General features: G+C 37.3%; 1 protein-coding gene across 1 annotated transcript in view; it reads right to left on the reverse strand.

The window, feature by feature from the left end:
* mmp17a (matrix metallopeptidase 17a) overlaps window positions 1-14,414 on the reverse strand; it is a 90,985-nt gene extending 76,571 nt beyond the window's left edge. Inside the window, exon 1 of the mRNA XM_016286171.1 lies at window positions 14,109-14,414. Within this exon, the coding sequence (XP_016141657.1) occupies window positions 14,109-14,249 (141 nt within the window). The 5' untranslated portion in view covers window positions 14,250-14,414. The remainder of the gene's footprint in view (window positions 1-14,108) is intronic.
* Between the last annotated feature and the right edge of the window lie 9,657 nt (window positions 14,415-24,071).

Genomic DNA, 24,071 nt, shown 5'->3' on the forward strand with positions numbered 1-24,071 from the left:
GAAATCTTTCATGACATTATAAATGTCTTTACCATCAGTTTTGGTCAATTTAATATGTCCTTGCTGGATAAAAGCATCAGTTTCTTTCATTTAAAAAAATCATATTAATCCCAAACTTTTTAAACCGTATTTATAGTAGCAAATTCTATACAAAGCTATATTTAATTAGTATTTTATATAATACAGGAATTATAATATTATGCAATGATTAATATATATATATATATATATATAACATTTGATAACTTTACTGCTTTGGTAAATGGTAAAAATAAAAGAATGGGTCCAAACTTTTGAAACACTTAATTAAAAGAAAAAAAGAACGAACGAAAAAAAAAATTCAGAACACCACCACTGAGACTATATATATATATATATATATATATTGTACAAACACTACCATTCAAAAATATGCGGTTGGTGTGAAGACTGTTATGGTCACCAAGGCTGCATTTATTTATTTATTTGATCAAAAGTAAAAATAGTAATATTGTGAAATATTATTGACTGTTTTCTATTTAAATATACTTCAAATGTAATTTATTCCCATGTTGGAAAAGCTGAATTTTCAGCAACCGTTACTCCAGTGATACTTTTCAAGGTTTCATTAATGAATAGAAAGTTATAAAGAACAGCATTTATTTGAAATAGAAATCTTTCATGACATTATAAATGTCTTTACCATCAGTTTTGGTCAATTTAATATGTCCTTGCTGGATAAAAGCATCAGTTTCTTTCATTTAAAAAAATCATATTAATCCCAAACTTTTTAAACCGTATTTATAGTAGCAAATTCTATACAAAGCTATATTTAATTAGTATTTTATATAATACAGGAATTATAATATTATGCAATGATTAATATATATATATATATATATATAACATTTGATAACTTTACTGCTTTGGTAAATGGTAAAAATAAAAGAATGGGTCCAAACTTTTGAAACACTTAATTAAAAGTCTTTTGCTTTGGTTCTATCTGTGAGGTACCAACATGATTCTAGAGCAGCTGTCGCGGTCAGACATATCAATGTGATGGATATTAATGCGTGCACACACACACACACACACACACACACACACACACACACATACAGAGCCTAGAAGCATTCTGTCTGAGACAGACCTGAGGAATGGTGGCAACTGGGGCTGAGTGTTGACAGGAGAATATGTGTATTCATAGAAACTAACAAACGCCAGGAAGACATGAAAAGTTGCAGTCAACTTCAACTTTCTATGCGGACACTGTTTTCTGCATTAGACTGACAAATGTCACTGTTTGATAAATACTGAATGGACAATGTAATAAGACATCATATTTTGTTACTTGCTTACTCCCCATCACACACACACACACACACACACACACACACACACACACACACACACACACACACACACACACACACACACACACACACACACACACATATACAGAGCCTAGAAGCATTCTGTCTGAGACAGACCTGAGGAATGGTGGCAACTGGGGCTGAGTGTTGACAGGAGAATATGTGTATTCATAGAAACGAACAAACGCCTAGGAAGATATGAAAAGTTGCAGTCAACTTCAGCTTTCCATGCGCACGCTGTTTTCTGCGTTAGACTGACTAATGTCACTGTTTGATAAATACCGAATGCACAATGTAATAAGACATCATGTTTTCTTACTTGTTTACTCCCCATCAACCAAGGAAGCTTGGTTTTGCTTTTACTTGAATAACTCACAGAAATACATTTTGGAAGATTTGTACGAGAACATTCCTGCACTGCTAAATCAGTCCTGGGGGAATTGAGAGGCAATCTGAAAGTAGACATTTGACTGCTTTTGTGTTCTTGTAATAATATCTCAGCTTATCCCAAACAAACATACATACACAGCTGAATAAAGTGACTCAGTTAGGAAGGCGTAAAAATAGCTTGTGTGTCCTTGTCAGAATCAGTGAATCAATTCTTGCTAGACGCTCTGAACCAGATGAAATTAGATGAATATTTCTTCTGTATATCGTGCAGCGGAACGGGGGCGAGTGGATGTGGATGAGCCTGTGTGATCAGGGAAGGTCCGTCATATCATTAGAGAGGCAACAACATAAGAAGGAGTCTCATCCATTCTCTTGCGACAAATCATCCCAGTGCCCTGAGCTACTAACAACTGCTAATTAGCTCATAATTCCTATCTTTTCTGGGGCCAGACTCATGAGTCCTGTGATGTCAGCATTGGGCCTCGCTGCAGGGCACTTCAACAAAGCATAACCACAGATGTTCGCTTTCAAGCAGATAAATGTGCAGAACAGAAGCACACAGGTGATGAATGAGAAGGCCACCCTGAAAAGTAACGTACTCTCTAATGTCGCTTTTGTCAACCAAATGAGTCCCGACCAGAGAAGGTCAACTGTATAGTAAATCGGTTTATGAAATTACCAAGAGCCCCCAAAGGTTCTGTTAGGTAATGAAAAATTGAGAATTGAAACAAGAGTCTGTGACTTTACAATTCAAGACGTTACGATGTTTAAATGTCAACAAATACATCAACATCTACAAAACATGGGAAAGGGCAAAATTATATTTAATTGTTTTCAGAGCCTTGTATCTAGTAGGCTAGCTGTCACACTTCTTACTTCAGCGAATACTTCTCGGGATAAGTCGATTTATAAAAAGTCAATTTCTGCACATATCTACAGTATGGAAGTCTGTTCCTGCCTGTAAAAAAGAAGTCACATTCTACGATAAAAAAGTAAATCTGAAGAAATAAAATTGCAATTGGGGGAAATAAAGCTGATATAAAGAGAGCTATAGTCACAATTTAGAGAAATAATATAGCAATTCTGAGAAATAGTCCCAACTGTGAGACATAAAATTGCAATTGTGAGATAATAAAGTATCATTGCAAGATATGAAGTTGCGAAAAACAAACAAACATGTAAGCTGACATGTTTATGAAAGTAATGTAGTAATTATAGGTTTGTGAATGCAATAAAAATACATTTCCAATCGAGAAAGCACATTTGATTCAAAATCATCTAGTTACAGCCCTTATGACAACATGCCCATGTGACATATAGTCGCAGTCTCGTCTTCGGATTCAGTTTTTATCTGTACTGTAGTGTACTGTAGTGGCATTGAGTTATCATCTAATATTTACAAAGATAACTATCAACAAACCAAAGGGTTTGTTTTATACTTATCTGTGAAAGCGAATGGGCTCAAAGAGCAATAAAACTGTCATTGAGCACTATACACACATCACTTCCAGAAGATTTCTGACCTCCACAAATGAGAAAAGGTGGAGAAAATAGATGTTGTCTGCTGAAGCATCGAATATACGGCTTCTGCCGTGCTTTGGTATTGTCTTTCTTATAACTTGCAGTTCACTGGACAGATTTCTGTAGCATGAGTAATACATTAGTAGTTCTCAAAGTCTTCAGTTTGTACAACTGAAACTCTGCAGCTTTCATTCCATTCTTTCATTCAGTTCGAGGCCATCTATATGCTAAACTAACAGCAGATATATAAAAATATTATTTAAAATGACTGAAATGATTTCTTCTGGTAAAATGGAACAAAATATTGATGACTCATGTTGCACTAAACAGATGTTTGTCCAATTAGATGCTTTCTAGAATGACAATGTCTTGCCCCCTAATACCATAGTTATAATATTTATTACTTATCTGTTAAACACTCTATAAAACTAATCCCAGACTACATATGCCAATTACAAGCACTTGCTCTTCCTAATTAGCTCACAACGCTCCTCAAACAAATTATTACACAAAGCAATAAGAGATTATTCATGACAATATGTCAACAAAAACACAGAGGAAAGACTTTGCTTTTGTTTTTGCACTGAATTACAAAGAACTGAGAAAAAAGCACATCAAACAAGACACTGAATATTTTAGTGTGCACTTGGCTTTGTTACTTCTCAACAAGAGGTAAGATATTCACCTTAGCTTGGTGGCTGTGAACTGTAATTTTTATTTGGCGCTTTGTGTTCTGTATTTCATCTCCCCGAGATGCTAAGAACAGAAATTATCATAAAAAGCGCACTTAAAACTGCTATTTTTCTCTCCAGACAGCCCCATTGACCCAACTACTCATCACAGCAATCCAAGTGAGACAAGAAATTATCTGAAAAAATTGCCTAAAGGCCCTCTTTTTAGCAACTGCGAGACATTAGCATGACAAACAAGCAGTCCAAAAAGTTCAGAACAGCCACGAGAGGCTCCTGATAAACAAACAAACAGAAGAATGTGATAATTTGCTTCCTTGGCTACTAATGGAGCTGAATCATATCCAGTAATGATTCTACCTCTAAATTCATTGGTGAGCTATGTAGGGATTGCATCATTTCTTTTGAAACATGCAAATTTCATGACAAATGACTCAAGTGTAATTGGCTAGCGGGGGCAGACATGGACATATGCCTCCTGAATCGTTTCGGTCTTGTCTCTTCAGTACCTCCACCATCTGTATACCATCATGGCAAAACTGTTGCTAGATGATGTGGGCGTCAGCCATATTTTAGAACATATGCTGGATTTATTCTACACTTTTTTTTTCAGCTGATCTTTGTAGAGATCGTATACCTGAAAATTGCTTGAAACCTTATGATGGTGAAGATCTTTTCATCCAGCCTGAAGTTCATAACTCCACTGTTTTCAAGATCCTTGGGGCAAGTTATGCAATATACAGTCTAAATGGCAAAGGAGCCAGCATGCAGTCCTGACTCACCTACAACTGACTCCTCATTGAACTCAGAAACAACAAAGTTTCAGCATAAGCCCCTATACAGCAGTCCCCCGTTCCCCATGTCAAACACTGTGGAAAGGTCGACCAAGGGCCAAACAACGTCATATATTATTCTTAAAGGGGTCATCGGGTGCTCATTTTGCACAAGTTGATATGATTCTTTAGGGTCTTAATTAAAAGTCTATAACATACTTTGGTTAAAATTTCTCAATGTTAGTGTAAAAAACACCTTTTTAAACCTGTCAAAATCAGCTCTGTTTTTATCAAGCCATTATAGTCCATGTTGCTTTAAATGTTAATGAGCTCTGCTGGCCCCGCCCCTCTCTTCCAAGCTGCTCTCAGAGAGACTGTTTACTTTAGCCGCATTCATCGTGGAACTTGCTAATTAGCGCATTATTAGGAAAGGTGATTTGCAAAGATTCTGGTTTGAGAAAGGGAAAATAGGGATTTAAAAAAAAACACTGGATGGATTTTTATAATTATAGGATGGATGTGTACACACACTTCCAACATACATTTATGTGCAACCAACTTGAAAAGTGAATTTTGCATCCGATGACCCCTTTAACACTTCTGGAGTTATTTTGCCATGAGAATCATGAATGCACTGTTACACCAATATTTAACTTCTGCCAGTGCCTTTTATTATGTCATTATTTACTTTTTTTCAGTGGGGTCCAATGTTGTTTTGGTCCCCACTGACTTTGTATGGACAAGAACAGCTGCAACATTCTTTAAAACATCTTATTTTGTGTTTCACAGAATAAATTAAGTTATTCAGGGTTGGAACAATGTGAAGATGCATAAATGACAAAATTATCATTTTTGGGTAAACTATCTATGATGTTCCAGATAATACCTCCATTAAATAGCTAAAGACTTTGGAGCATTTTAGCAATATTATGACTAATATCTCACAAGAACACAACGCTAGGGACCCCATTCAATTTTTTAAAAGATAAATCGATTTTTAAAAACAATATGTAAACCTTTAAAAAAAAAAAATTGTACCATGAGCTCTGAGATTAAGTAATAAATATATGGTGCTGTAGAAGAAACTTCACTTTATCAACATTTTTGTTTAGTAACTGAACTGAATTCCCACACTGTTTGCATTGCAAATGATACTTCAGCCTGCCTACAGTTCATAACTCTCTAAAATATTTACTATTAAACTTTAAATACCTTTCTGTAAAACAAAATCTGCACTGCTGTGATTCATCTCGGAGCGTGTTTGTTCAGTTAATGGCTTAGAACACTTTATTGGAATGCATCTCTTTTCTTTTTTTAATGTTTATGAAAATTAATGTGACAAAAAACAAAAAAAACATTCCGGAACCAAGGCCGCTTAAAAAGTGGTCAGTCGCTGTTGTGCTCTATAGCAATTTAATCCTTCACTGTGCACTCAAAATTATTAGATGTTAGATTTCCATCAAAATGCCATGTCAAGTGGTTCCCTGCAACTATGTTGGCCACACTTTCATTAAATTGTACTCACTGGATTCAAGCAAATTCAACAAAAAGGTTGTAACAAAAGACATTTGAAGGTGATCATTTTCATATAACATGCATGCATTCAACATGGCTGTTCAAATAATGAAGGTAAAACAGTAAATTGGTTATAGCTTTTATCCTAAAAGACTGTACAGTACAATTAAAGCTCTCTGAGGTTAAGAGTCCTGCCAAGGGCACACTGATGAAGGATCAAGACTGGCTGCTTATTTCACCACCCAGCACTGACCTAAAATTGATAGTACTTATATAAAATCAGTGCTGTGTGATATAATTATTTATCTAAATCCAGTTTAATTAACCAAGTCTAATCTTTTCAATGGAAAGACCTGCTAAAAACGAAGAAAAAAAAACACTTGTTAAAGGTACATTATGGGAATATACTCAATACCCTTTTGGTTGCATGAGAGAATGTCACTTTCACAAACCCTTGCATTTTTCTTCTACGTTCTTGTGACATACCATTCCAATTGAAATCAATAAATCATGGTGTGCCAGCACCCTAACTCAGTTTCTTTATGAAAATGTGTATTCATGAGGTAGTTTTAATGAAAGTTTCATTTATTAAATCTAACAATGCTGATTTTTTGTTTTTAACTGCAGAAAAATTCTAATGCTGTGGCAAGTCATCAATTTATGGTGAAACTTGAATCTGTCTAAATCTACAGGTTTTACTGGCTTAAACATACCTTTCTTTCTCTCTGCCATTCTCATGGGGACCAGAAGTGGAAGGAGCCGTGTCATTTAAACCTTACAACATCTTGAATCTTTTTTTTTGCACACATCAAAAGCCTTCACTCTCACAAAATGATTTTGCATCTCTCTTTGCATCAGAGAAGGCCTTTCCTCCAACCTTCTCCGTTCTTGCTCTGTCATCTCGTTAGAAAGTGAAAAAAAATGCAAATGAGAGATAAACCACAGAAGCACCTGCTGTGTGCCTCTGAAGACCTGGAAAATGAACAGATTGAGTAGAGGCCATAATGGGGTTGTCACCAAAATCTACAGGGTGCTTTTTAAAATCACTTGGCCTTTTGTCGGCGTGTTTTTGGTAGGGATGGCAGTTAAATTAAATAACGGGGGGATAAAAACTCTCTTACAAACTACAACAATTCTGCAAGCAATTTAAGACACGCTTTGATGTTGCTGGGACTTTTTTTATTGGTGCTTCATTGTTGCGTGTTTCAGTGTGGTTTATTTTAAGCTGTGAAGAAGTACGCCAAATCAACACAAAACCACCGTAATTATAAGCGCTAGTCGGTTGTTTGGACAGCCATGGCAAAGAAGTCCTTGATCTCAGCCTGCCTGGGGAGGATGGGGTACCCTTGAGCTAAAATAAGACCAAGGGTGCACATGGAGTTAATATAAGGTTTTCTTTAGTAATTTGGAACAGCATTGGTTCTGAAGTGCTGAAATCGGTGCGATCCAATGGAAAGCACGTAATATTGCGTGCAGCTACACTACATCCTTCCTTCTTCCTTTACCACACAGTTTGATCTGCAAGTACTCAGAGCTAGCTGCTGGCGTAGGGTCCTGCTCTTTTCATTCCCTCATGCATTTGACTTATTACAGGGCACTGTGTTTCCTGAGGTTTATCCATTTATGCTTTCAGTGTAATCACTACCCTGGCCTGTAATGTTCATAGGGCCCATACCAAAAATACATCATTACCATGCACAGAGGACTAGCTATTTTAGGTGTTTCTTTTGTCTGTGTACATGTTGAACAAAATGCTAGCACACTTCAATATACATACATTGTGTGAGGCAGAAAAGCATAGAAGATACTGTCCCTTTCAAATGCATCTTCAAGGTTCCCACACTTTTTGACCAATGAATTCCCATAACATTTCCAGTGATTTTCATGATTTTTGCATTTTAAAAATTGAGCCATATCAGAGAAATTTGAATTCACTAGAGAAAAAAAAAGAAGTTTTTTTCGGGCCTGAAAAAAAACTAATGTATGTATGTATATAAGAGATTTTTTTTTGCCCCCAAAAGTGAATTAATATAAATGGTTGCTATTCCCCTGTTCAAATGCAAGATGTCAGTAATGACAAAAGGAGATATTTGGATTACATGTTTGACACAAGGCATGGTTCTTATTAGAGATCGCTAACCATGTGCCTGACCCTGCATCAAGATTGCTGCTCATGTCATCTAGATAGTCTACAGGGTCAGAAAGCAGCAAAAGCCCTAAAAGATACTTGTCTCCGAGAGATGAGCTGCGCTGGGTGCCAATGAGAAACAGCATCTGAGGCTCCTTAAAGGTCTGACTGTCTGACACTCAATATATCTACAGACACCATCCAGTGATTCTTTCGAATGGGTTATAATACAGGAGTGAGAAGACAGCAATGAGTCTCCATCCTTTTCTATTCCTCCCTAGTGCTTTTCTCCACTCTGGGCTGAACACAATCAAAAACAGTGTGATAGCTTGGGCCAAAGATACATCCGTGTTGTTGTTGTTGGGCAGTGACTCTGATGCCCCATTCACACGGGATGTCAGCGTTAACGCTTGACAGAGGGCGTTTCTGAAGCTTGGCTCTGACGCGACCGTCATAGTGACAACAGCCAATCACATTAGTCTTCTGGTGTTGCATGAACGCGATTGGCTAGTGTCTGCACTAGGGTATTTGCATAAGGTCATCTGATTGGCTGACGCCTGCGTTGGTGCTTGAAAAGTTGAAAAGTTTTCAACTTCTGCCGCGAGCAACGGACCCAACGCGACGCGACGGACCCACAATTCATTTCGCCAACACTTGACGTCACTCCATTCAAAGTAAACGAGAGGCGTTGACGCTGACGCCCCGTGTGAATGGGGTGTAACTCCCCAACTTTAAACCTGATTCCTGGAAGTTGTGCACGGTAACTTCCAGGTTGTGAGAGAATCTAATTAGGCAGCCTAATAGACATTCAAAATTATGACTATAGGCATGCAGCTTTAGCAGGTGCATAATTCGACACATTACTCTGCTGGCTCACTGTGCCAAATCTATTCTCATCCACACCTCCGCCACCTCTCCACAGACCTCGTTCCTGAAATAATCTCCTCGTCCCAAATCCCAAACTCCAGATGCCTGGCAATGGACTAGAGGTCACCAGAATCCAGAACGACAGCCGAAAGTAGGACCAAACTACAGGCCAACCCAGCACCAGAATAGTTACTACACCCCCATTGCATTGTTATCTGTCTGAGCAGTAAGGAAATGCAAAATGGAGCCAATTCCAACTGACAGGTACGACTAATGGGAGTTTTCCCCCGTAAAATAGATCACCTGATCTACTGCAGCTGCAAATCAATCCACAGTACATTATTCCAGAGAGACAGGTCTATCTTAGCCAAAGAGAAATGCTATTGATTTAATGTTTACCAGTTCTCTAAATGCTGTGGACCCTTTTAGTCTCCAAGGCTGTGCTCTTATACTCATCCCTTTCTCTTGATTACTCTGCTGTGGGTCTGCGCTGGCTTAGGGCCACCTAGCTTTGGATGTCAATAACAGGCCCGCCCCACTCACGCTGAAGTCTTTCTGGATAATTAGAAGTGAGAGCCAGTGAGTGAGCACATTGGTCAAATTGACATCGTGAATGATGGACAGGCTCATGACAGCAGAGGTGGCTGACTCTCTTTGGCTCAGTTGAGGATGTGTCACTCTGGGCTTGTGAGCTAATGAGTACGGCACGGGTGAGGGTGGCGGGCAGTGGAGCCCATGCGCTGCTGCATGCATCTGTTGATGGGTCCAGCTGGTGCTCTCATTAAAGACATTACAGTAGTTTGACTCAGAGGATTTCAAAACAGAATGCAACGTAATGCAGAATAAAAAAGCAAGAAAAACACCTTTGCAGCATGTTACACAAACTGATTAAAATGTAGGTGAATTTTCCATGCACACTACACAGAATCTAACTGGTTTTACTTATTTAGATTTTACAAAAAACAACAGCAACAACAACAAAAAAACATCTATTTATAAAATCTAGGCCCCTTTCCGCAACGTGGAATTGTTATTACCCTCCAATTACGGCAAAAGATTAAAAAAAAATAATTTAATAACTTTTTAATTAAAATGTTTAAGTATTTATACATGGTATCGATTTTTTTGCAGAGGCTTTAATAATTTGCCAAAAAAACTAAAAACTATTAGAAAAAATACAGTTTTTAATCTGTATCATGACTACTACAGTAATGAAATGTAAATTATGAGAAGTAATCAAAATAATAATTAAAATAATAAGACAATATCAAATGCATTACATTAATGACAACTGGCACACACACACATATCATTGAAGTGCCTTTTATTCATTAAAATACACTGATTGTTAATTAAAAAAACTGCAAAAACTATGAAAATAAAACATCTTCAACCTGTATCATTATTTAAAAAAAAATGGGTCTCATTCTCAATTTGTGCGTGATATCTGTGCACGAATGTTTTAACAAACAAATCATGGTTCACCAAAAGCATTTTGAGGATGGGACACAGCCTCAGGATCTCGCTGCGAATCTTGCAGATGATAAAAGGCTATAAAGAAAAGGTGTGGAAAGTCCTTATATGGAGCTGGTAAAATAAAACATCTTCAACCTGTATCATTATTTAAAAAAAAATGGGTCTCATTCTCAATTTGTGCGTGATATCTGTGCACGAATGTTTTAACAAACAAATCATGGTTCACCAAAAGCATTTTGAGGATGGGACACAGGATCTCGCTGCGAATCTTGCAGATGATAAAAGGCTATAAAGAAAAGGTGTGGAAAGTCCTTATATGGAGCTGGCTTGGGTGTGTTTTGGCCGCTCATTAAGAATACTCTAAATTCACTGACATTAGAAAGATATTAAGAACAAATTTGTGTGCTTAGGAACATGTTGTTTATTAGATGGAATTTTTGGTGAGATGTTCTCCTGTGCATACAAATATGAAACAATGCGAGCAATTATTAGTGAATGAGATGTGAATTGTCGTTTTCAGCTGCATTGTTCAAGTAGAGGGATGCTGGGGAGGTCCACTGTGTCGCATGGGGGTTTGTAATCATTGTTGTGCTGACTTGTCCCATTCTGTGCAGTCCGAGCAACAGTCTTAAAACCAATCATCATGCCACATGCCCATCTGCTCCTTCATGACGCCCTTACTTAACACCCGTCCACCCCAGCCCAACAATACCCCACCATCTGTGCCATCACCCGTAGCTTTTAAATCTCTAAAAACATCGTCTGCGCCTGTCAAGTGTTGCTGTCCCAACAGCCCGCAAAGCAATAGCCAGCCTCCCTGGAGGTGGACACGACTCCCTAAGTCTTCATTCAAGCATGAGAGGTCTGGAGTGCAAAGTTAACAACAACAACCAGTCATACGGACGCTGCTGGAGATGTAATCTGAAAGAAGAGTATGTGTCATGTTATTATCAGCTGCTGTCACAGAGAGCTGTAACCCATCAGAGATCCTTTGCAGAGCATCTATGCCACATTTAATGATCAGAGGTTTGATGACATGCAGTGTCACACGCTGACAGACACAACAGCCTAATTTATATGCGTGGACCAACTGCTCAATGGCGCAAGATTAGATTTGTGAGGGTCATTAAGAAACACAGAGCCTTTAAACTTGCTGCCATTCATTTGAGAGTTTAAATGATAAACTTATTGGATGCTTCTAAAAGTTTCTACTATAAGAGGTTAAGTAAGGGAATATCTGACAGAAAGTGATCAATACGCATACAGTACTTTATGAACACTTCTTGGAAAGTTACTGGATATAAAAGATAAAAGGATATTGATTAGGAAAATCCATTTCTTTGAAGAGAAAATCAAATATACAACAAAACAACTTAACAAGTGAGTATTGGAGTACTCTTGTTAACTGAAATTACATGCTTTTGTTGCCGATGTATGGCCAAGTAAAATAAAAACACAAATATGAATGTCAGATCACAACTTCATGCCCATTCAAAGTGAGGAGACATGGGACACCTGAGATTTTTAAGCATAGTGTATTTTAGAAACTTTAGAAAAAAAGAAAACAAAAAAGATTTGTGGATTATTTGGCATGATTATTGTAGAAAAACATTTTCTTGTCTAAAATGCAGCGTCTCACCCCTTGTCTTGCTTGAAACTAACGGAAAACAAATCTGTCAAGTAATATTGCAAGTACATTTTGCTTGTTTTAACAAAAAAAAAAATGTAATCAGGATCTGGACCCAGATCGTTCTGCACTCAAAATGAAAAACTGTATCACTAGACTAATCCATCATTCACAAAATTTCTTAGCTGTTAAAATGTTTTTCTTTTGTTGCCGATGTATGGCCAAGTAAAATAAAAACACAAATATGAATGTCAGATCACAACTTCATGCCCATTCAAAGTGAGGAGACATGGGACACCTGAGATTTTTAAGCATAGTGTATTTTAGAAACTTTAGAAAAAAAGAAAACAAAAAAGATTTGTGGATTATTTGGCATGATTATTGTAGAAAAACATTTTCTTGTCTAAAATGCAGCGTCTCACCCCTTGTCTTGCTTGAAACTAACGGAAAACAAATCTGTCAAGTAATATTGCAAGTACATTTTGCTTTTTTTAACAAAAAAAAAAAAATGTAATCAGGATCTGGACCCAGATCGTTCTGCACTCAAAATGAAAAACTGTATCACTAGACTAATCCATCATTCACAAAACTTCTTAGCTGTTAAAATGTTTTTCTTACCTAGGGTACAAAGTGAGCCAAGCGCATCCTCAACAAGCAAAACAGGTGCAGGACGCATCTGTTTAAATGATGAACATATAAACGATTGAAAAAGTTGAAGGGATAATTGAATGCAATGCAACTAAAGCTGAGTAAAAGCAACTTTTGCTGTTTTGTTGTTGTCAGTGCCCTTACCTCATTCTTGCTACCATGATTTGACATTTCTGAAGAAATTGCCAGTGTGAAAAGGACAAATAAATATTTACCAACTTAGTTTGAGCAATGAACAAACTCAGCCAACAAATCCTTCTCAATAAACGAACATTTCTATGGTCAACATTTCTTTCAAATGAACAGATGAGCACAGTTTACGTGCTTTTCAAAGATCGGTGCGCGTGAATGTCACGTCAAAGATGATTTCTGAATCCGCGCGCAGCATGAAAGTGAGTCTGAGGGGGAAAGTACCTGAGAAGAGGTTGATCATGGCTCCACTTACAGACAAACACAAAAATTGTGTATACAATTGGGCATATAAAGTTTAGCATACCGACATTCTCTAGCGTAAACAGGTCAAACAAAATAGGCTACGTTTGGCAAAAATACGACCTACGAAGCACATGCATGTGTGAACGAGATATACGGTGTTTATGTAAGTTACACTTCACACATAATCGGGTAAGGAATGTAAATTAACCCATAAATGAGCGGCTCAATATTTAAATTAATAGTTCACCCATTCTGCCATCGTTTAGCCTGCTCACCCTCATATTATTCCAAATGATTATTAATTTCTTTCTTGCAGTGAAAATGCAGTGGATGGTGACTGAGACCGCCAGCCTTCTGTGTGTGACAGAAAGTCACACAGGTTTGGAACAAAATGATGGTGAGTAAACGATGACATGGTTTCATTTTTGGCTGAACTATTTCTTTAACACGATTTGCTTCTTCTGAATCGTCGCGGTGAAACTTGACTTCTGTAAAGACATAAATGAAGTAAATCCGTTACGTGTGTCGATGCAGACGTGTGGGAGTGTAAGTCCGAATACATTTTTGATTTCACAGACGTGTCTAATACGTGCAATTATCTATACCCACAGGCCACAGGTTTTTCTTTCACGCCTTTTCGCTAAACGATCATTATTAGTCGGAAGACAGGCTTGAAAGAGCACCTACCACCCCCATATCCATCTGCTCGGCTGTTATAGACGGGGCCGCACGAGTTTGAGATAAAAACCAAAGAACTGAAAAAAGAATCATCTCTGGGTAAATAATCCAAATGGTCCGGGCTGAATTCCACTTTCTGAGAGACTTCATATTGTCCCCGCTCCCGCTGATCACAGAACGGTCTTTCTTTCCGCCGCATCCACCGTATAGATCACCCAAAACCGGATCCCTGGCATTTAACGGTCCGTGGGAACACGTGTCAGTCAAACTACCTCACTGTGGTGCGCAGACACATATCACATACATCACAATACAGGACAATTAATTCCCTCAGGGATCTCTGTCTCCAAACGAAATGTCATTCACTGTGGGCATCACGGTTTACCAAAGGAGCCTGAAGCTGAACCGTGTACGCAATCACTCCCAAAAGACCAAAAGTCAAACGTCTTCGTTCAGTCCTAATCCGAAGCCCTTTGAGATCAGTGCATGTGCTGTCAGAGAAGAGGTGCCGTGCTCAGCGCCGAACGCAGCGGACTGATGCGCGGAAAACGCGAGGAGAACTTGTATAGCTACTTCCCTGATGGGAGGGGGGCTCTGCGGGGGCACTGTCCTCCAGCTGACACCTGTGCGTTTTTATTTTCGCTACAAGTTTACTTTTAAATCATATTAAAATTATACTGAATTTAATTAATAAATAGTTTATAAAATAACACTTTGGGGTTACACTTGTGCATAAGACTGACATGACACCTACATAATCATGACATGACACCTTCATAATCCTGACATGACACCTACATAATCATGACATGACACCTTCATAATCATGACATGACACCTACATAATCATGACATGACACCTTCATAATCATGACACCTACATAATCATGACACCTTCATAATCATGACATGACACCTACATAATCATGACATGACACCTTCATAATCATGACACCTACATAATCATGACATGACACCTACATAATCATGACACCTACATAATCATGATACCTACATAATCATGCAATGACACCTTCATAATCACAACATGAAACCTACATAATCACGACATGACACCTTCATAATCACAACATGACACCTACATAATCATGACTAATCATGACACCTACATAATCATGACACCTACATAATCATGACATGACACCTTCATAATCACGACATGACACCTTCATAATCACGACATGACACCTACATAATCACGACATGACACCTTCATAATCATGACATAACACATACATAATCATGACATGACACCTACATAATCATGATATGACACATACATAATCATGACATAACACCTTCATAATCACGATATGACACCTACATAATCACGATATGACACCTACATAATCACGACATGACACCTTCATAATCATGGCATGACACCTAGATAATCATGACATAACACCTGCATAATCATGACATGACACCTTCATAATCACAATATGATACCTACATAATCACGATATGACACCTACATAATTATGACATAACACCTACATAATCATGACATGACACCTTCATAATCATGACATGACACCTTCATAATCACAACATGACATGTCATGAATATGAAGGGGTTTTATGCATGTTTATGTCAACTGTCATTAAGTGTCATTCGCTCAGTTATGTAATTTTTAATGCAAATATTTTACTGTTTTAAGATTATGAAATTAATTGATCATTTCTACACACACACCCTACAAAAGACAAGCGGTTGGAGAATGTATAGATTAAACTGTCGGTTAATCACGATATGACACCTACATAATCACGACATGACACCTTCATAATCATGGCATGACACCTAGATAATCATGACATAACACCTGCATAATCATGACATGACACCTTCATAATCACAATATGACACCTACATAATCACGATATGACACCTACATAATCACGACATGACACCTTCATAATCATGACATGACACCTTCATAATCACAACATGACATGTCATGAATATGAAGGGGTTTTATGCATGTTTATGTCAACTGTCATTAAGTGTCATTCGCTCAGTTATGTAATTTTTTATGCAAATATTTTACTGTTTTAAGATTATGAAATTAATTTATCATTTCTACACACCACCCTACAAAAGACAAGCGGTTGGAGAATGTATAGATTAAACTGTCGGTCTGGAGAGGTCAGTGGATAGGCTACATGTCTTACAATAGCTATTTATCTTAAGAAACCAAAATTAGACTAGTATTAAATGTATTAAATGGAGTTTAAGAAGATATTTTGAGAGATGTCTGTTTTTTACAGTGGTCACCAAAACTTTGATACCAACATCTGATTATCAACAATCTTTGAAAATATATTCTTCTGTGTTCTGCAGAAAAAGAAAGCCATACAGATTTGGAACGACAAGAGGGCAAGTAAATCATTTTCATTTTCTGTGTGAACTGTTCCTTCCCGGCAGGCACCGCATCAACCTGACGTTATATTGACGTCCGATGTTGGACCGGACGTCGGACAGATGTTGCATTTTGGTTGAGAAAGAAAATCGGGTTGACGTCAGTATTTGATTTCAATTTGACATTGATTTAACTTTGGATTTTGGTCACACAACCTAAAAACAACAAAATATCAACGTCAGCTGATTTACCGACAACGTCAAAAAGTAAGCACCTAACTAGTAAGCAACCACCTTACAGCACCCTGGCAACCAACTTTTCGGCAGAAAATGAAAATCAAATTGTACATAAAATACAAGCTGCATTCAGTCAGCACAACAGTTTACACAGCAACACTAATACTGTAATATAAGTGTGACCTTTCCGTTATAAAACTGCTTTGTGCCTTCTCTAAATATCACACTATGTATGTGTTTAAGGTACAAATACTTTTTGTAGTGCACAAAAACAGTGCTGCAACAAATCTCCCCATCAGTGAATAATCTAAAGGCAGCTGAGGGTAAAACATGCATCACAGGGAACAGCACAACTGACAGTCTGTAAGAGCTCTTATCACTTAATCACAAGCCTGCACATTACAGAGTTATGGCTTTAAGCTTAATGCACATTTCAAGGGATACAACCCTGAAATGTAATGCAAAGACATATGAAATATTAAGCACTGGCCTCAGGTAATGAAGGACAGGAGCGGTGGAGCAGATCTGTTGACTGAAAAACACCATGTAACGGAGACTGGCGTGTGGGGATGTAATGCATAAAGAGAGATGGCGGTTTGAAGGCGGAAAAAGATTAATGGAGATGGTGTGGGGAAAGAGGACTGAAAGAGAGAGAGAGGGAGGACAGAAGATCGCTGGTGTCAAGCGCGTGACAGCTTCTCCTTCGCATGCATGTGGCTAATCAAATGCACGGGCGCACCGCAAAATGAAACATCTGTCAAGAAAAATCCAGACGAAGATTATCAAGGGTTCTAATTCAAATGAATAACCTCCCTTTACGCAGGCGTCCAGTGATTATCAGCTTCAGACTTGACATTTTGAAAAGACTGCTGAGCTTACACTTTGGGGAAAAAAGTTAACTTAGCGCACTTATTTCTGTTAACATCAGCTTTAATGGAACGCCTCCCTCCATGTATATCGCTTACAAAGTGAGAAACAGCGTCGGACATATCTGATTTTGCACATTTTAAGTGTAGAATACCTAATTGTCTTTCTGAGACATGTAATAAATTACATTTTGCTGTTCACGGTTGCACAGCTGTGACACCTTTGGCCTGAAGATGTTCTGGGCCCTGTGAATTTAAGCAACAGCCCTGGTTCACCATTACGGCACCTTTTGTCAATGTGACAAGTCAGAGTTAAATTAAAGGAATACTAAAAATCACATTCAATTCTAGTCATCTCACAGCTAAACAGATGATGGATGAATGGATGGATGGGTTAAATAAGGTTCTCTTTTCAAAGAAAGCCCACAACAATGCCTTCACTGCCTAATAGGATCATTGAAATTCTAGAGAACCTTTTAGCTTGCTGTCATGAGAGAACTAAGACACTAATCAACATTCATGATACATGCGATTGAGGATTGAAAAAGTGTAGAATTCTAAGTGTTTAACATCTGACAATTCTGGCACTGTAAAAGGCAAGTCAACTTTATTTCTATAGCACTTTATACAATACAGAATGCTTCAAAGCTACTTCAAAGTAATAAACAGAAAAATAACAGAACTAATGATGTAAACTTTTTCAAATCTGTGACAAATTCAAATTATTCAGCTCAAGCCAGTTCACTATTTATTAATTTCAGTTCAAAAACTGTGTAACGTTCATCAAATATAAAACCAGTTCAATTCATTTATAAGCATCTTCTTTACAAAAGACAAGTGTCGTCATTCACCTCGAGTCAGTTCAATGTTAATTCAGTTCAAAAAGTATCAATGTTGCAAAATTAATCAATTATGAAACTAAGTTGGCTGTAAAGCAGCTATACAGAAGACAATAGTTCCATCACCCAGATCAATTCAGTTCAAGTTTTGGTCTCTGATTTCAGTGCATTCAAATCAACAATACTACTAAATATCAAGTGTCTTTTAAACTACAACCAAGCAAGACAAAGGCATTACAGATGCAAAAATGGTACTGCTACCCTGACCCTGAAACAAATCAGCCAATCAATATATTATCCTTCAGTCAGTCAATAAATTGACCAGCCAATCAGTGTGTTGAGCAGTGCAGGAATACATTTGACTGCCTTTGTCTTTAAAGAGCAACAGAATCAAATTGTACAGTGTTCATTCAGAGTAGGGCACTGACAGCTTATTAAACATACATAGAGTTTAATTTTTCGAGAAGCAAACTCCTTTGCCTAAAAAGTCTGTACATCTAAAATACAAAGCTGTTTTTTTCTCCCAAGCTCATTATAACTAAATTTCAAAAGACAGCACGGCAAGCACATCAGCGTTTCAAAGCCATGATCATAACTGTCCTAATCTGGAGTACTTACAATGCAACACAGCGTAACATGTCTATCTCACGCCTTAAATATTGTATAATTGTTGCAGAGGAAAAGGCAAATGAAAAAGTACTTTGTTGTAGCGTTCAGATCTGCTGAGGAACAAGCAAGAGCTGTGCCCCTTTATAATGAGAACAATGGATCCCTGCATGCCTTGTAGTGGTGGTTATTTTGATTCATACCAGTGACTTGAATCTTTCAACTCTGTTCACAAAAACACTCGTATTTATGTAGCAAGTAGCTGGCAACCACTAAGTGTCTTTTTGCATCAGACCACTCAACAGCTTCATTCAAACACTGAATAGTTAACAATCAAAACTAGCGCTATTTACTAAAATTGCACATATACAGATCTATAAAGAGACTCTCAATAGCTTTTTAAAATACCATTTTATTGCCATTTGTGGAAATATTACATGAATGCAAGTACCAAGAAATTAGTCTGCTGTATTTTTATGCCAGTAGGTCAAAAGACTCATTTAAATACAGATTCACTCATAACACAGATTCACTGAATGAATCAAATTGCCATCTTTATGCATAAGTCACTGACTTATCAATCACTTACTGAATTCATTCAGAAAACAAATCTCTATTCTCCATTTTGTCAACTTTTGGGCATGATTTTATAAAGCTATTGAAAAAGGCAACAATAGCTAAATAAATAGACTAAAAATCCTGATAGATAGATAGATAATTATTTTATGTATAAAATAAACAAATATTTATTTATTTCAATTCTGTTCAGGAAGAAAAATCTAAATCAGTGAATGTGAAAGATTCATATTTGTTCATGACTATAAAAAGTAACAAATGCTTTGGACAGAGCTGGGCCTTGTGATGTAGATGGAGAAATGTCATAGCAACAGATGACTAGCAATTGGCCCATCTGTTTGGCGGCTTTCCTTGCAAATAATTAAATCAAAATACCAATGCAAACAATAGCTTGGATAAACAAACAATCTATTAATGTCAAAGCAATCACACAGGGAACTACAAAATAGTCATTGCTAAGTTTAGCCTATTTAAATTTTAATCAGGTGTAAGTTGAACACAGGCTGTCAATCATCTGACATCTTCAGTTGGAAGATTCAGAGAAAGAGTAACACTGTTTTCTATTCTGAACAAAGACAGTTTTAAGTTCTTGCGCAAGCAATTCTCAGGATTTAAAATGCAGAGACCTTTCTGAAACTCTACTGAAAGTTTCCTAATGTTATGCACGACTGGAGTTTGATTTGGCTGAGGAAAGAAAGAAAGAGAGAGAAAGAGAGCACCATGTTCAATCTGTGTTCTCTATTAAGACAAAAAGATTGCAGAGATGAAAACAAAAGCTTGTACAGTAACTGAACAGTTGCATATAAGGAATGACAGTTAAAGAATCGTAAAAAAAAAGAACTCAAATAGCAGGAATCGTTGTGTGGATTCTTCCGCTTCTACACGTGAAATTCAACAAAACCAGGCAACAAATCAGTGACAAAGCAGCCATATTCATTTCAATCTAAATGCCATTGCTCCCAGGGAAACAGTCTGTAATTCGTCTTATATTAGATATACATCTATCCTAATATAAAATTCTAATTCTGAGCTTCTGACTGCAGCACATTGCAAATCTTTTCATAGGCTCGTCTTGCTCTATATTCTCCATGCACAGCATTTTCATCCTGAAGCACAGAGAGCCAAATCCGCAGCTCCAGTAGAAGCCTAATGGGCATTCCCGTTGGACAGGTTAAGATTACAGTCTAAAAAACACAAACAAACAGACAGAAATGTCAGCTGGGCATTAATTAATCTCTTCCTGTGGCTGAAAGGGCGTCGAGATGGAGCAAGAGAGGGAGAGAGAGAGAGAGAGAGAGAGAGAGAGAGAGAGAGAGAATTGAGCGCTAAAGCTTACAGCTCAAGGACAAAGGGATGTTTTGTGGCATAGAAAATAAATCGAAACTGCCCTATGAAAGTAAAAAATAACCACTGTGAAAACTACAGACTTTAAGACACAGCCCGCCTGCCTCATTGATCAATAATATGGCCACTCTGCCCATTCCAACACTGTCAACAAATGAGAAAACAGCATCATTTTAGATAATAATTTAGTAGATAAGCATCACAAACACAAAGAAATTGCTTTTTATTATATTAGTAGGAGATACTTTATCATGTGCCCCATAAAGCAGAGGGGTTAGAAAAGTGATTTTAAATGGTTTAAGGATTTGAAGTATTGCACTAATTCTGATTTTAGCTTCAGCTGACTTCATCCGGAGACCCACTTGCCAAAAACGCTTTTTTATTGAACAGACATTTTAAAAGCACAAATATCTACATGAATAGGATTATACTTTTATCCAGATAACCAATTTTTTTTGGGGGGGGGGGTTAAACAAAAACTACAACCCTATTTTCCTCCTACTAAAACCAGAGCCGTAGAGAGAGAGAGGTGCGACAACTGTTCACTCCAATGGACCAGTTTTTTTTACAGCAATGGCGGATCGTGGAGCTGCTCAATAGTTCCCGGAAGTTAGCGCTCATACTATCATCAGCGCCGTAGAGATGCAGCAGAAGAGACCGCTGTGACAAACTTTTAAAAGGTAAGACATTTATAGAATAAAACTGTATATTATCAGCACAGCTAATCAAATTACCTTGTGCATTAAAACAGATCATTATTAGATTATTCCTCACTTAATTAGTAGATTTACGGGATGTTATTAATTCTGTTCATGCGGTTTCATCCATCGTTGTGTAATTAAGGCTTTTAAACGTGATTTTTGCTGGTGGGGAGTTATTTTATAGACTTGGATATATTGAAAAGGATGCTGATGGACCTAAGTGAGAATGAAAAGTTTAAAATAGTCGAGCAGTATTCATTTCAGAATTATGCTAGGCTAAATTTCCAAAAATGTATTATATACCACTACTATATTATAGAAGTAATCACAGTAAACCTGCACATTATTACTGTATTTTATACTTAAACGTAATAGCTACTATAGAAGTACTGTGTTGAAGGAGCAGATGCCACAGGACTGAAATGTGATGGAGCATCACTTAACCATTTCTCCTGTGTTTTTCTCCTTCTCTACCTTGCTTTCAGAACCAGAACCACCTGAAGACTCCCCGTAATGAGACATTACCCTCACAATGAGTCTCTTCACTGGGCTTTGCCAGTCTTTCCCTGTTCTTTGTGAAAAAGTGCCAGTTCCCAAGTATGATTACATCACAGTTTGTTGGTGTAATCTATAGATTGCTCCAGCTGACTATATCCAGCCTCTTATGAAGACTTCAGATGACCCAACACCTGTGAAGAGATGACGCCAACGATTGAGAGGACTTCAGATGAAGCTGACTCTGAATAAACATACAAAACTGCAAAATTTTCCTTGCATTGTAATCAACATGATCACATCATGTAACCATTGCTTTAATTTGTTCATTGTTTCTATATACATGTTTCTTTGTTTCTGAATACATGACGTTACTTAACCGCATGATTTGTATAGACTAATTTTGGAACATTTCTGCCATGAACATTACTTTGACACAGTTAAACCTGTTAACAGAACTCTTATTTATAAACATAAATTTTCTGTAAAGCTGCTTTGAAACAATGTATATAATAAAAAGTGCTTTACAAATAAATGTGAATTGAACAAAACTTGATGCATTATTTTTTTTCTCCTCTCCAGATCAGTAGGGAATTCACGTAGACGATCGAGTGTTTCGAACTTCCGTTGTCACAACTCTCGCTCTTTACGGCTCTGACTAAAACGACTTTCCTTTTTGGATGACATCACCAGTCCCTTTCACTTTGAACTCCTCCCCTCCAAACACTTTACATTCACAGTCTAATCAAACTAATGTTCATGAAATAAAACACATTACAGAAGCAAAATAGGCTGTAAATGTTCAGGCTCACTTGGAAGAACTGAAACACTTTTTCAACAGAAGATTTTGTCTCCTTCACTCTGTGAAGTCATATCTGACCCAAATAAAAAAAGTTTAAGACTAAAACCCCCAGGATGCTCTATAGTTGTATTGCCATTCTTTCAGTCGCTGACGTCTCGGAGCATCCAGATGCTTTCTTTTATTCAGCACAACATCTCCTCTGCCATTCACATTTTGTCCAGTGCTGTGTTTTTTTTCTTTTTTGTTAAAGGAAAAAACACCTTATCTTAAAACCCATGGTTCTCGTCCTTTCAATTAGATTTTTTGGACACACAGCAGTTTTGGACACAAAGAAAGTATTGTTATCATCCTGTCAAGGCCTTTTTCAGTTTAGTGACACTTCTAACGTCACTAAGAGAGCGCACAGCGAAAGTCGAGATACTGGCAGTAAAGGAAGAAAATACCTCATGACAATGGACCTTCTCTTTACCTGCAGGAACAATTTTAGATCTTGAAAAGTTTCAATCGAACAACAAAGGGCTCTGTGTGGATAGGAAATGAAAACGAGCTCAATAATTTGTAGTCTAACCTGGAAAAGAGAATTTACTTTTGGATTTATTAGTAAAACTAAGGCTTCCTGTTTTGTTCTAAATTACACACAGTTAGACCTCAAACGTGAATATTGCTGAATGCTGTGTACTTTAAAAACATAATACGCTAACAACCCGCTAAATGAGGACTACCACAAGGAGGTGAGTTTACTTGCTAGATGTATTTTACAACTGTTGTAGCAACTTGTTAGCAACATTTTTAAGGTTGGGAATGACTGTGTAATTTAAGTTGTAGAGCAAAACACAAAAGTCTCTTCAAGAAATGTTAATAACAGACCTAATCTTTATTCTCAAATCCAAACAAAAATCTATCAAAGGGGTCATATGATGTTGCTAAAAAGAACAATATTTTGTGTATTTGGTGTAATGAAATGTGTTTATGCGGTTTAAGGTTCAAAAAACAGTTCTAACGCTAAGGTTCAACAAAATTATTGTTTCTCCTCTATGCCCCGCTTTTCTGAAACACGTCGATTTTTACAAAGCTCATCGGTCTGAAAAGCGAGGTGTGCTGTGATTGGCCAACTATCCAG

Source organism: Sinocyclocheilus grahami, unplaced genomic scaffold (assembly GCF_001515645.1).
Source record: "Sinocyclocheilus grahami isolate Dianchi unplaced genomic scaffold, SAMN03320097.WGS_v1.1 scaffold207.1, whole genome shotgun sequence".
Taxonomy (NCBI): Eukaryota; Metazoa; Chordata; class Actinopteri; order Cypriniformes; family Cyprinidae; genus Sinocyclocheilus; species Sinocyclocheilus grahami.